The sequence below is a fragment of the Schistocerca serialis genome, chromosome 7 (genome assembly GCF_023864345.2).
Source record: "Schistocerca serialis cubense isolate TAMUIC-IGC-003099 chromosome 7, iqSchSeri2.2, whole genome shotgun sequence".
Lineage (NCBI taxonomy): Eukaryota > Metazoa > Arthropoda > Insecta > Orthoptera > Acrididae > Schistocerca > Schistocerca serialis.
The window spans coordinates 198,552,515-198,566,442 of NC_064644.1; the positions used below are offsets into that span (position 1 = coordinate 198,552,515).

Genomic DNA, 13,928 nt, shown 5'->3' on the forward strand with positions numbered 1-13,928 from the left:
ACTCTGAATTCTTCAGTGATAAAGCTGCTTTCATCTGATTCGACAGCAAACCAATGCCTACAGCGATAGTTCAGGTATACAGGGCAACGTCGCAAACAGAAAATGAAGAGACAGAGAAAGTATATGAGGGTATTGAAAGGATAATTAAGTATATAAAAGGAGATGAAAATCTAATAGTCATGGGGGACTGGAGAGCCGTTGTATGGGAAGAATTAAAAGAAAAGGCTACGAGAGAATAAGAACTTGGAAGTAAGACTAAGAGAGCAGAAAGGCTAACTGAATTTCGCAACACATTTCAGATTGTAATAGGGAATAAGCATTTTGAGGACCACAAGAGGAGGAAGTAGTCTTGGAAAACACCAGCAGAACGGGAAGATTCCAGCTGGACTACATCAATATCCGATAGACTCCGAAATCACATAGTGTGTTGTTAGACGGACTCAGGTGCACATATAGACTGAAGCACTATTCAGTAATGATGAAGAGAAGACGGAAGTTGAAGAAAATCATTCGGAAGAATCATTGTGGAAGGGAAATCGAATTACTGCGAATAATGAGACGTCTTTCAAGTTCTCTAAGAATGTGGATATTCCGATGAGGCATACCAGATCACGCACTTCAGTTGAGGTGGAATGAACATCTCTCAAAAGGGAACCACAAATGTTTGACAGACAAACACAAGTGAAAGGAAGGTAACTGTGAAGAAACCTTGGATAACAAGAGAAATATTTCACTTGATCGGCGAGAAGAGGAAGTACAAAAATATTCTTGGAGAGACAGGGATACAGAAATATAAATCATTTAGGAATGAAATAAATCGGGAGTGCGGGGCAATCAAGTGGAAATGGTTGCAGGAAAAATGTGAAGAAATCGAAAAAGAAATGGTCATCGGGAGGACTGAGTCAGTATACTCACACAAAAAAACTGAAACAACTTTCAGTGAAATTGACAATAAGGATAGTAACGTTAAGAGTGCAATGGCAGTTACGCAGTTACACGCAGAGGAGAAAACGGACAGATGGAAAGAATACGTTGAGTCACCTTGGATGGGTCATGTGTGCATTACACCTCGGGAACGCCAAGTCGGGTGACAAAGTATGTGTAAAAAGCAACGAAATTACAAGACTTCCAGTAAAAAAACGTAGCATCAGATGAATCAATTATTTAAAGAGATTGGTTAACAAATTTGGTTAGTGAGAATCACTAGATGACAGTTTTTAACTGCCGGAATATTCGCAACAAGTCCCAAATCTCACATCTCTCGTAAAAAGCACTCACCCCACAGCATTTTAGAAACTGTGAGTCGGTTGATATCTAAGTAGAGCGAAGAGAAATGTGGAATGTATATCGGTAATACTGGTTAGACATTGCAAGAGGAGCAGTTTTTTATAGCGAAAAGCAGGAATGAATCCGACAGCGAACTTATATGGACAACAGTCGGTGGACTTAGGTGAGTAATCAGTCACAGAGCTATTTGAAAACAGCCTAAACTCGGGAGGAAGATAATACCTTGCCAGTACCCTCGAGACTTTAACCTGTCCCGTATTGACTGGGAAAGCTACGATTACGTTATCTTAAGTAAGGGCAAACACTCCTGTGAAGTAATACTGAAAACTTTGACAACTGCCTCAAACCAGGTCGACAATCTAGACGGAAAAATATCTTTTACACCTCCTGGCAACAAAAATTCCCGATCTTATCAAGAGTGTCACCAATACAGAGAGGTTAATGACCATTGCGCTGTTACGAGGACAGGGGTCACCTAAGGCACGCAGGGCATCAAGGAAGCTACGTCGAACTGATAGACGATCAGTATCGGCTTACAAAATGGACGAACTGAGAACATTTAGTGCAGTACCAGCAAACGCAGGCTAGCTGTGGCTAAAGCTGCAAGACCTTATAAACTTCGGCCTAGATAAATATGTAACAACTGAAGTAATAAAACACGGCAAAGACCAACACTGGTACAACGGTACCATTCGGAGAATATTGCACTAACGGCACTCTCGCTACAAAAGAGAATCAGGGAAACAGGCAGAGGAAACTTAATATCAAACCAAAGCAGCCGTAACAAGCGCCAAAGCTACGGTCAACAGCAATTTTCACAGTCAGATGCTGGTGAAAGATCCGTCAGAAATACGTACGAAGTTCCATTCACAGTTAAAGACAAGAACGAGTCCAAAGCCGTTATTCAGTCTCTCGTGGATCCGTCTAGTGAACAAACTGATGTACCAGACAAAAACCAGAAATATTTCCTAACGAATTACGAATTGTTTATACGCAAGAGAATACTGTTCTACTGATATCTGAACGACGTAGAGACTCACTAATGAGGAATATTGGTTCTAGCACCACCAGTAATTTAGATGACTAAAAGCGAAAAAGGCCACTTGCTCTGGCGGAATTCCATGTACATTTTACGTTGGATAAGCTATGGCCTATGGGAAGCGTCTTTGCGTAATAATCAAAACGTCGTGCCTCAAGGGTACAAGCCCAGCCACTCGTTAAACTTTGATTAAAAAAATCACCATCGATAGCGATCGAAGACTTCCGGTATCAGGAGTCACCCACGTTCTGCCAACGGCCTTGTGAAAGAGGGCCGAGGAGCGGACAGAGTTTCAGGTTAGCCCCTCTGCCCGTGGGGTAGCGGTGTGAGGATGCAGGTCTTTAAAGGTTGCACTGTATTAGAGACACTTTACGTAAGTCCACAGGAAATGTGGCTTGTAATTGCAAAAGTGTCATGATAATCTCTGCACTGACAAAATATTCCGAATTAATCCCCCATTCGGATCCACGGCAGGAGACTGTCAATGTAGAGGTATCCAGAGTAAAAGATTGAATAACCAATGAAATGGTAACAATCTACAGATCGGAGGGATGAATGTCAGAGGTTTGAACGTAGTAGGGAAGCTAGAAAATAAGGGAAAGGAAATGCAAAGACACAGCCTACGTAGATACAGCATGGGTTACCGAAATAACATGAAAACAAATAAGGATACCTGATAAGAGAAATCTGGTCACATCAGCAGCAGCGGTAGGATTCGCCATAGTTAGGAAGGTAGGGCAGAGGGTAACTTACTACGAAAATGTGTTCTTTTGTTCTTTGGGGCCCGCAGTGCAAAATATGTCTTTTAATGGTATGATTATTACGAAAATCAGCCAGGTATACTGCTCTTTAAATTCTTTTTATAAATTATTCACGATGAGCCCATCAGGTGCACTGTAAATACGTAAGTAAGCGATGATCTTAATGTAGTGATCTGTAACTATGATCAGAAAAGTTATAATACATCGTTACGCGTTTTTACCATACATGAAATATCGTTGCTGCATATCCTTTATTTTTTTAGAATTATTGGTTTCTGCTTAGGTGTACTCGTACATTGGAGATGTTTATCTGATATTAGTTGGTTTTTATGTACGCTATTTCTCTCTTGACAGCTTGGATGACAGTGGATCAGTGATATTGCATGTTTACATAGCTACCATTATAAAAAGTGATGTGTGGTAATTCGGTTGCTTTTTATTATTTTTGTTGGTTTGGTTCTAATTATGTTATTGTCAGGAATTTGTTTTGGTTTTATTTGAGATTTTTATTTTATATTACTACGAACGCTTCAGCGATAGATTATTCTTATCACTATCAACAGAAAACCAACGTCAACAACGATAGCTCAGGCATACATGACTGCGTTATAAGCGGAAGATAGAGGTATAATGCACAAAGTTAATCCAGTATTTAAAGGGAAATGCGTATCTAATAATCACGGATGATGAGAACGTTTTAGTATAGGAAGGAACAGAAGATAGATTTACTGGAGAAGCCAGCCTTATTAGTAAGTGATCTGAAGTTCTCTAAGGATGTAGAATAGGTTATTCTCCTGTGTTAAAAATATGTTTAAGACTGTTATTATTCTGATTGATTATAGTATTCAAATAGCATTTGCAGTTAATATTCCCACAAAATATCTGTTTGTTACAAGTAATTAAAGCTTAAAAATCATTAGATATCGAGATTTGTTATTCGCTGATGCTCCAGTGACGTCACAGACTAGGAATAAGACGAAGCTTTACATGTGTTAGAGGAATGTTAGCCGAAGTTCCGAGGTTTTTAAGTACTTTTTCTGCACACAATTTTTACGTAACCATTACAATTTTTACACATCAATAGAAACAATGTGAACGTTGATAGTGGAAACCTAGCGAAAGTTGATGAGTTTATGCTCCACCCATTTCGAGCGGCGATATGTGCAAACGGCGGACATTCCTTTCTATACACTTTGCAGCATCATTAAACTCTCTCAGAACTGAGGAATTATAGAACTTTTGCAAATGGGTCACTATATTATAACTAGATGTCGACTGTCTGTCCACACAGTTACGACCAGAAGCCTAATAAAATTATTCTTGACAAACCTTAGTGTTCAATTTCTATATAGAAGACAGTCAGCAGGGATACCGAGGTGACAGGCCGATCAGTGGCGCAATGGATAGCGCTTCTGAATATTGGATAATGAAGTCAAATGTTCGAATCCTGGAAAGATCATACATTTTTAAAAGTTTTACACGAAATACGAAAATAGCGTTAGCAAGAACATATTGTAGTAGTTGTTTCGATGGTGGGATGTGTTATATACAGCTTCACATTAATCTTAGTCTGAGAAATGGACAAAGAGGATAAATGCATTTACTTTGCGAAAAAACAAAATCATTTTTTGGAAAGCATCACTAGTATTGGAGATATCACCATAAGCACACAGTACAATGAGGTCTATGAGGATAAGGTTTTCTATGCGGAGAGATATAAAACTTGTACAACATGCAGGTAACACAGTCGTAATGTCTGTAATGTTTAGCAGTGTAGCCGGCCGGATTGGCCGAGCGGTTCTAGGCACGTCAGTCTGGAACCGCGCGACCACTACGGTCACAGGTTCGAATCCTGCTTCGGGCATGGATGTGTGTGATGTCCTTAGGTTAGTTAGGTTTAAGAAGTTCTAAGTTCTAGGGGACTGATGACCTCAGAAGTTAAGTCCCATAGTGCTCAGAGCCATTTGAACCATTTTTTTTTAGCAGTGTAAACTAACGCCAGTGTCCGGAGGAGATTTCCTTCGTTGTTATGTAAGCTCATAAAACTTCCTTATTTGAACAATAGGGATCCTAGTTGGAAAGGACGAAGATAAAAAAAACATTGTTTCTAACAAACTAAAATGTGTGTGGTCACGTTAATTACAAAATATGTTTTCGAATGTGACTTATGTGAACAGCAATTGCAAATGAGAGGACATGTAAACAGCAAGGAATACACAATAATATTCTGTTTCTGATCGGTGCGGTGAAATTTTGTAATTGTGATTTGATTTTCATATGAGAGGCCTGTTGATCGCTTTACGAATAAGTTAAAATATTCCTTCGGGTTGGATTCGAACCAGCTGTCTATGGAAATCACCTTGTAAAATTCAGCGGTCTACCACTCCAAAACCTGAACTATCGAAGAACTTATGTGAAGAAGGGTAAAACGACAATTTTCTCGAAGAGATTAATTTCATCAAATGACGGTATCCTTTCTTGTAACAGTGTGAAAGCAGATCTCGGAAGTAAATTAAGGTTAACTTCAACAGTGAAACACGCTTTTAATTAGGTTAGTGATCTTGTTCGTCGACGTGGTGGCAATTTTCCGGTACAGTACAACCACATTTTACGCATCTTCTCATTCTCGCGATCTCTCAAAAAAATGTTAAGGATCTTTTATGGATGTATTCGCTCAGTGTGGTACTATACACCATTTCCGAAAAGTAAATTCCAAAACAAGACATCACTCTGAATTAGCTTTATGACCGTAGGAGCAGCGAGTTAGCCAGTGACGTCACAGACGTTTTAGGAGGCTTTCAAGTTACTTGACTTTCATTTACGTTTTTATAAAAGAATATTGAAATTGAAGAGGGAAAAAGTATGTTAGGTGCATAAATGGCCTCATTAATCATTACCACAACAGGAAGTTCAGTTGCAGAGAAATGACAATCCATAAAAAGGGTATCTCAGGAGTTGGACAGAAGAACGTCGTTGTATGGAAAGTAGCAGCGAAGAACCCTTAGGAACAGAAGAAATGCATCAATTCGTCTACGAAAGTAGAAAGCACAAAAATGTTCAGGAGAAGGCAAGGACACTTATGAATGAAATAAATAGGAGGTTTACAGAAGCCAAGCTGAAATAATTGCAGGAAAAATCTGATAGAAATGGTCATCGGGAGGACTGATTCAGCATGTAGAAAAGTCAAAAGAACCTTCGTTAAAATTAAATCAAGGACGTCATCATTAATAGTGTAATGAGCATTCCACTGTGAAACGCAGAGGAGAGCGCGGGTAGGTGGAAAGAGTACATCGGATGCCTCCTTGAGGGAAATAAGGAGTCTGATGCCGTGATAGAAGAGGAAAGGCGAGTCGGTGTGGGAACAGGGAATCCAATGTTAGAGTGAAAGTTTAGCACATCTTTGAAACCCTTTCGATGAAATAAGACAGAGGGCATAGACAATGTTTTATAGATATTTCTAAAGTCATAGGGGAAGTGGCAAACAAACGACTGTTGAGGTTGTTGTGCAGAATCTGTAAGACCGGAGACATGGCATCAACCCGTCGGTACAATGTCATCCACACAGTCCCGAAGGTAGCAAGGACAGACAAATTCTAGATCTGTTGCATAATCAGCTTAACGTCCCATGCGTCCAAGTTATTGACAAGAATAACATACAGAAGGATGCAAAAGAAAAATCAGGAGTTCTTAGATGACGACTTCTTTGGCTTTCAGAAAAGTAAAGACACCAGAGAGGAATTTCTGTCGTTGCGATGAGCAACAGAAGCAATATTTAATGAAAACTAAAAAGCAATGACGGAAATAAAATGAAGAGTCAAGAGTGGAACTGAAATTCAGGGTGAAAGGCTGTGAGTAATAAGATTCGCCGATGACAGTTCAATCCTCGGTGAAAGCGAGTAGGTACCGCAGAAACTGTTGAATTTAATGACAATGAATCGAAGGAAGACGAAAGCCATGAGGAGTAGCAGAAGTGAGAGAAGCGATGAGCTTAAAATCAAAATAGGTGACTACGAAGGAGACGAAGTTAGGGAATTCTGCTACTCTGGAAACAAAATGACACATGCCAGACGAAGCAAGGAGAACATAAAAAGTAGGTTACACGATCAAAGAGGCCATTCTTGGCCAAAATAAGTCTACTAGAATGAAATCTGAGGATGACCCTTGTGAGATTCTTAAGGGTGAAGCTATGCATTGTACGGAAGTGAATCATGGGCGTTGAGAAAAATGTTGTTGTTGTTGTTGTTGTGGTCTTCAGCTTGAGACTGGTTTGATGCAGCTCTCCACGCTACTCTATCCTGTGCAAGCTTCTTCATCTCTCAGTACCTACTGCAGCCTACATCGTTCTGAATCTGCTTAGTGTAAAAAATGGTTCAAATGGCTCTGAGCACTATGGGACTGAACGTCTGTGGTCATCAGTCCCCTAGAACTTAGAACTACTTAAACCTAACTAACCTAAGGACATAACACACATCCATGCCCGAGGCAGGATTCGAACCTGCGACCGTAGCAGTCGCGCGGTTCCGGACTGAGCGCCTAGAACCGCTAGACCACCGCGGCCGGCTCTGCTTAGTGTACTCATGTCTTGGTCTCCCTCTACGATTTTTACCCACCACGCTGCCCTCCAGTACTTAATTGGTGATCCCTCGATTCCTCAGAATATGTCCTACCAACCGATCCCTTCTTCTAGTCAAGTTGTGCCACAAACTCCTCTTCTCCCCAATTCTATTCAGTACCTCCTCATTAGTTATGTGATCTACCCATCTAATCTTCACCATTCTTCTCTAGCACCACATTTCGAAAGCTTCTATTCTCTTCTTGTCTAAGCTATTTATCGTCCACGTTTCAGTTCCATACGAATACCTTCAGAAACGTCTTCCTAACACTTACATCAATACTCGATGTTAACAAATTTCTCTTCTTCAGAAACGCTTTCCTTGCCGTTGCCAGTCTACATTTTATATCCTCTCTACTTCGACCACCATCAGTTATTTTGCTCCCCAAATAGCAAAACTCCTTTACTACTTTAAGTGTCTCATGCGCTAATCTAATTCCCTCAGCATCAACCGACTTAATTCGACTACATTCCATTATCCTTGTTTTGCTTTTGTTGATGATCATCTTATACCCTCCTTTCAAGACACTGTCCATTCCGATCAAAAAAAAAAATTATATATATATATATATATATATATATATATATATATATATATATATATATATATATAAGAATCGAAGCTTTTGAGATGTGGTGTTACATAGAAGGATATTGAAATTTATGTGGGTTGATAAGATAAGGAATAAGGAGTTCTCCGCAGAGTCCACGAGGTAGTAACGTATGGAAAACATTGACAAGAAGACGATTGATAGGACACTTCTTAAACATATAACCTCCATAGTACTAGAGGGAGCTGCACAGGATAAAAGCTGTAAAGAAAAATAGAGATTGGAGTACATCCAACAAGTTACTGAGGACGTCGGGCGCAAGTGGTACTCTGAGATGAAGGCAATTAAGGACAGGAATTCGCAGTGGCCACATCAGACCGGTCAGGAGACTGATGATCACAAAAAGTCTCAAGTAGTTTTGCAGTTATAAGGTCACCAGCGTCTGGTGGATGGCGCAAACGCCAGTGCTGCGGGTGACTGACCTTCGCGCTTAGTGACGACGAAGAGCCAGGCGGTCCCTACGATGGGCAGGGCAGGAGGACCCGGAAGGCAGCCCACGCTCCTCCAGAGCCGCCAGTTGCGTGACACATGCTGTACCAGTGCCACCAGCAGCGCCACGGCTACTCCGGCAACCAGCAGATCCTGCGCATCCATCGCGAGCAGCGTCCAGACAGACAATGGCGCGGCTCTCACGCAGCCTACATATCTTCCCCCCCCCCCCCCCCCTCTTCCTTATCACAGGTCCGCCTAGCGCGAACACCGACAACCGCGGCGGGACCAGTGCGCGGTTATTGTCCTATACAGGGTGATACCGTGATGATGTTTTCAAGAGTTGTGGAGAAGGTTAAAAGCATCAATAAAAGGTCAGGTAGCCTGGTCCGGAAAGGACTGACGAGCAGAACACGGCAAGTACCATAACCCCATTTCCCAGAAACTTCGCTCGGCTTGTCCGTAGATATTTGACCGTTTCTGAAAGAACGATGGTCAAAATTTTCGACGTTCTTCAAATGTCTTTTAGTACGAAATAAGGTCAGTCGAAATGGTGACACAGTGGTTAGCGTCATGACCTCTCACTCTACATCTACATCTATATCTACATTCATACTCCGCAAGCCACCTGACGGTGTGTGGCGGAGGGTACCCTCAGTACCTCTATCGGTTCTCCCTTCTATTGTAGTCTCGTATTGTTCGTGGAAAGAAGGATTGTCGGTATGCTTCTGTGTGGGCTCTAATCTCTCTGATTTTATCCTCATGGTCTCTTCGCGAGATATACGTATTAGGGAGCAATATACTGCTTGACTCTTCGGTGAAGGTATGTTCTCGAAACTTTAACCAAAGCCCGTACCGAACTACTGAGCGTCTCTCCTGCAGAGTCTTCCACTGGAGTTTATCTATCATCTCCGTAACGCTTTCGCGATTACTAAATGATCCTGTAACGAAGCGCGCTGCTCTCCGTTGGATCTTCTCTGTCTCTTCTATCAACCCTATCTGGTACGGATCCCACACTGCTGAGCAGTATTCAAGCAGTGGGCGAACAAGCGTACTGTTACCTACTTCCTTTGTTTTCGGATTGTATTTCCTTAGGATTCTTCCAATGAATCTCAGTCTGGCATCTGCTTTACCGACGATCAACTTTATATGATCATTCCATTTTAAATCACTCCTAATGCGTACTCCCAGATAATTTATGGAATTAACTGCTTCCAATTGCTGACCTGCTATTTTGTAGCTAAATGATAAGGGATCTATATTTCTATGTATTCGCAGCACATTACACTTGTCTACATAGAGATTCAATTGCCATTCCCTGCACCATGTGTCAATTCGCTGCAGATCCTCCTGCATTTCAGTACAATTTTCCATTGTTACAACCTCTCGATACTCCACAGCATCATCTGTAAAAAGCCTCAGTGAACTTCCGATGTCATCCTCAAGGTCATTTATGTATATTGTGAATAGCAACTGTCTTATGACACTCCCCTGCGGCACACCTGAAATCACTCTTACTTCGGAAGACTTTTCTCCATTAAGAATGACATGCTGCCGCAGCTATTCGGTCGAGTAGCTCCTCAATTGGCATCACGAGGCTGAGTGCACCCCGAAAAATTGCAACAGCACTTGGCGGCTCGGATGGTCACCCATCCAAGTAACGGCCACGCCCGACAGCGCTTTACTTCGGAGATCTGACAGGAACCGGTGTATCCACCGCGGCAAGGCCATTGCCCCACGGTAATTAAGGCCATAATTATATGCCTTGTCTTTTCCGAATGTACTTCTGACCAAAAAGCGATACTCGTAGCTGGAGCCCGAACCTTCTTTAATCGTGCTTTTTGCGTTCTTGTGGAGATATTCCCGTAGCGACTTTTATCACCTAATAAATATTTCTTTGTATATAACCGAGAAGTAAAATATCAATTTTCATAAATAAATGTTCAAAAATTTTTTGATGGAATGAAATATTTTCTTAAAAATTCTCATACCCTATTGTACACCGTCATGCATTGATTTTTCAGAAGCACTGAGACACGTATTTCTTTTACTTCCAAACCAGAAGTGAAATACCAGTTGCCAGTAGCCTTTAAATCCTTTTTTGCTTTTTTAGTAATGACTTTTTTTCAAAAAATACTTTTTCCAGTTATTATACTCCTTGGTGGTTCCATTTTCCAAAAATGGTGAAACACGTATTTTTTATTTTCTGACTGAGAAAGTAACAGTGGGAGGGGATGGGTAGTGAATCAGTCTGACCCTATTTCATCCCCTTAGGGTTGAATTACGAGAAACAGTGATATTTGTATGTTCTATTTTTAACAGATAAGCCAAATACAAATGTTCATAGATTTAACTTCAAAAATTCTTCACAAAGAAATATTTCCATAAAAAGTTTCATCCCCCATCTGACCCCCTGGGGCTTTAATGATAAACGTAGTTTTTACTGAGTAGCCAAATTTAAATTTTCATAGATTTAGCTTTAAAAATGCTTTTATAGTAATATATGTTCATAAAAAATATCATCCTCTATTTCACGCCCTTAGGGGTTCAGTTTTCAAAAACACTGAAATACGTATTTTTTATTTGTAACTGAAAAGTAAAATACCATTGTTTCTAAATGTAGCTGTAAAAATACTTCAGTAATTCTTTAATAACGATGTATGTTTTCTTAAAAAAATTCACACGCTCTTTCACTTCCGTGTGGTTATATTACCAAAAACGCTGAGACAAGTATTTTTAAACGAGGAAAAAAGTTCACTAAACATGGGCTCTAAAGTTCATATCTTAAGACCAATTAGCACTTGTTCATCTTTGCTGCTGTGAAACAATTCTACTGAACGAGTGCCTATAGGCATGAAAGTATGCATTCTAGAGCCCACATTTACTGGACTTTTTTTTCTTGTTTTGGTCCACACCACCTCCTCCAAAAATATGGAAGCCAAAGAACTTGCAGTAGAAAGGATATGTTTCACAGTATATGTTTTAGAGCCCATGTTTAGGCCTCTCAGACTATTTTTCTTGTTTTGGTCCATACTGTCACCTCTGAAAGTTGCTTACTCTACAGTCTTAGCAAAGGCAGTACCAGTACATATATTCCACTAAAAAAAAGATGTCGGAACGATTTTCGCTTATTACTTTCAACATGTTCGTTTCAAGCCAGGATGACTTACCTGGAATTCATACATTTACCTTTCTTCACCATACCAGAAATATCATCACGAAATCACCCTCTATAGTCTGGTGCATTTGACAGCGTTGGGTTACCCGTTAAACATTAAAATTACAACTCTATTAAGGCAGAACGCCAAAACGGCAAATTCACGTTAAGATAGCAATAACGATATCTACGCCCTGTATACAAGGAAATGTTACCCAGTGCTTTTCCCATAAGAAATCACATCTGAATATTATGTGCCTCGTAGAAGAAGGAGAAACGTTTTACAGTACCTGTCAGATGGGGTAGCGGCATGATCGGCTCCTATGGAGGCTGTAGTTTCATTGTTCTGCACTACTGCTGCTCTTGTTACTGGGGAGAGTATGATTGTCATATTAATGTGGAATCTATGGTTTCAGGAGGGCGATACTGAACGCCATTTAGCTTCTCAAGGACCCCATACTTCTAGCACTTGAGAGAACAAACTTTTTGTTCGTCGTGGTATTGTAGTGCCCGTGTTTTTCCGAATTATGATGCAATGGTCCTTTGGACACGCATGCGTGACTGAAGGGACAGGCACTGCGGCAACTACAGCCACTATGTAGTACATGAGATATATTCGCAGTTAAGAATATGGGCTACCATCAGCAATATAATGGAATGATGACCATTTAAACTTGTGTTAGACCGTGACAAGAACCAAGATTTTCCGTTTAGCGTGCTCCGTTGTCTTACCATTAGTATATCCGAGCACGACTCACGTCCAGATCCAAGCTTCCACGTGTTCAACCGTGTGTCTGCAACCTGCACTCGTACATCCATTATGTGTACTCCTGTACAGGATCTGGCTGTGAGCAGTGCTCGTATAGCCTAATGATAAGGCCTCCGCTCGCGATAAGCGGGAAATCCGGCACAAATTTTCATTGTCATTCCATTACACAGCTGATGGTTACATAAAAAAAAAAAATGTTGAAATGTGAGTGAAATCTTATGGGACTTAACTGCTAAGGTCATCAGTCCCTAAGCTTACACGCTACTTAACCTAAATGATCCTAAGGACAAACACACACACCCATGCCCGAGGGAGGACTCGAACCTGGGCCGGGACCAGCCGCACAGTCCATGACTGCAGCGCCTCAGACCGCTCGGCTAATCCCACGCGGCTGATGGTTATCCATATTCGCAACTGCGAATACGTTTCGTGGCTTTATTGTTTGTTCGGCCGTACAGCATTGTAGTGCAGCTACGTTATGAGTTTTGAGTCAGGAAATAAGTTTGTTATCACCGGCACCAATATACACATGGCTCGCATTCGGGAGGACGACGGTTCAATCCCGTCTCCGGCCATCCTGATTTAGGTTTTCCGTGATTTCCCTAAATCGTTTCAGGCAAATGCCGGGATGGTTCCTTTGAAAGGGCACGGCCGATTTCCTTCCCCAGCCTTCCCTAACCCGAGCTTGCGCTCCGTCTCTAATGACCTCGTTGTCGACGGGACGTTAAACACCACTAACCTAACCTAACCTATACACATGGACGCGATGGCGACGTCGGGAGCACTACCAATGTTTCACCTTCCCTTTAAGTGCCCAATAATAACGATGAATAAGTAAATGGCACCAGTACACGTTCCTAGACTAGATCCCATTCTGCTAGCAGCAAAACCGTGGACATGACCACGTAAGGAGTTTCTGTGGAGGGCGAAGGTGGCCTCATTGCATTCGTCATCATCATACGGGACCAGCACCTGCCATGATCACATAGGGTCCCATTGAGTATGCAACACTGTCACCTCTGGTTCGCATAGCCGATAATTTGAACATCAAGCGTTACATTTCAAGGAGGGGCCGGCGTCTGTTCCCTATTTTCAGGATCTTGGTGAGGTTATTTTACGAGAGCGTAAAGCAAGACCTCTTTTGCGGGTTCTGTTCAAAATGGCTCTGACCACTATGGGACCTAACTTCTGAGCTCATCAGTCCCCTAGAACTTAGAACTACTTAAACCTAACTAACCTAAGGACATCATACACATCCATGCC

At 41.4% G+C, this 13,928-nt stretch overlaps 1 protein-coding gene across 2 annotated transcripts in view; it reads right to left on the reverse strand.

Annotated features, from left to right (window-relative positions):
* LOC126412215 (cytochrome P450 4C1-like) overlaps positions 1-8,910 on the reverse strand; it is a 98,918-nt gene extending 90,008 nt beyond the window's left edge. For both annotated transcript variants that reach the window (XM_050081701.1, XM_050081700.1), the window contains exon 1: positions 8,733-8,910. In XM_050081701.1, the coding sequence (XP_049937658.1) occupies positions 8,733-8,904 (172 nt within the window). In that variant the 5' untranslated portion in view covers positions 8,905-8,910. The remainder of the gene's footprint in view (positions 1-8,732) is intronic.
* Between the last annotated feature and the right edge of the window lie 5,018 nt (positions 8,911-13,928).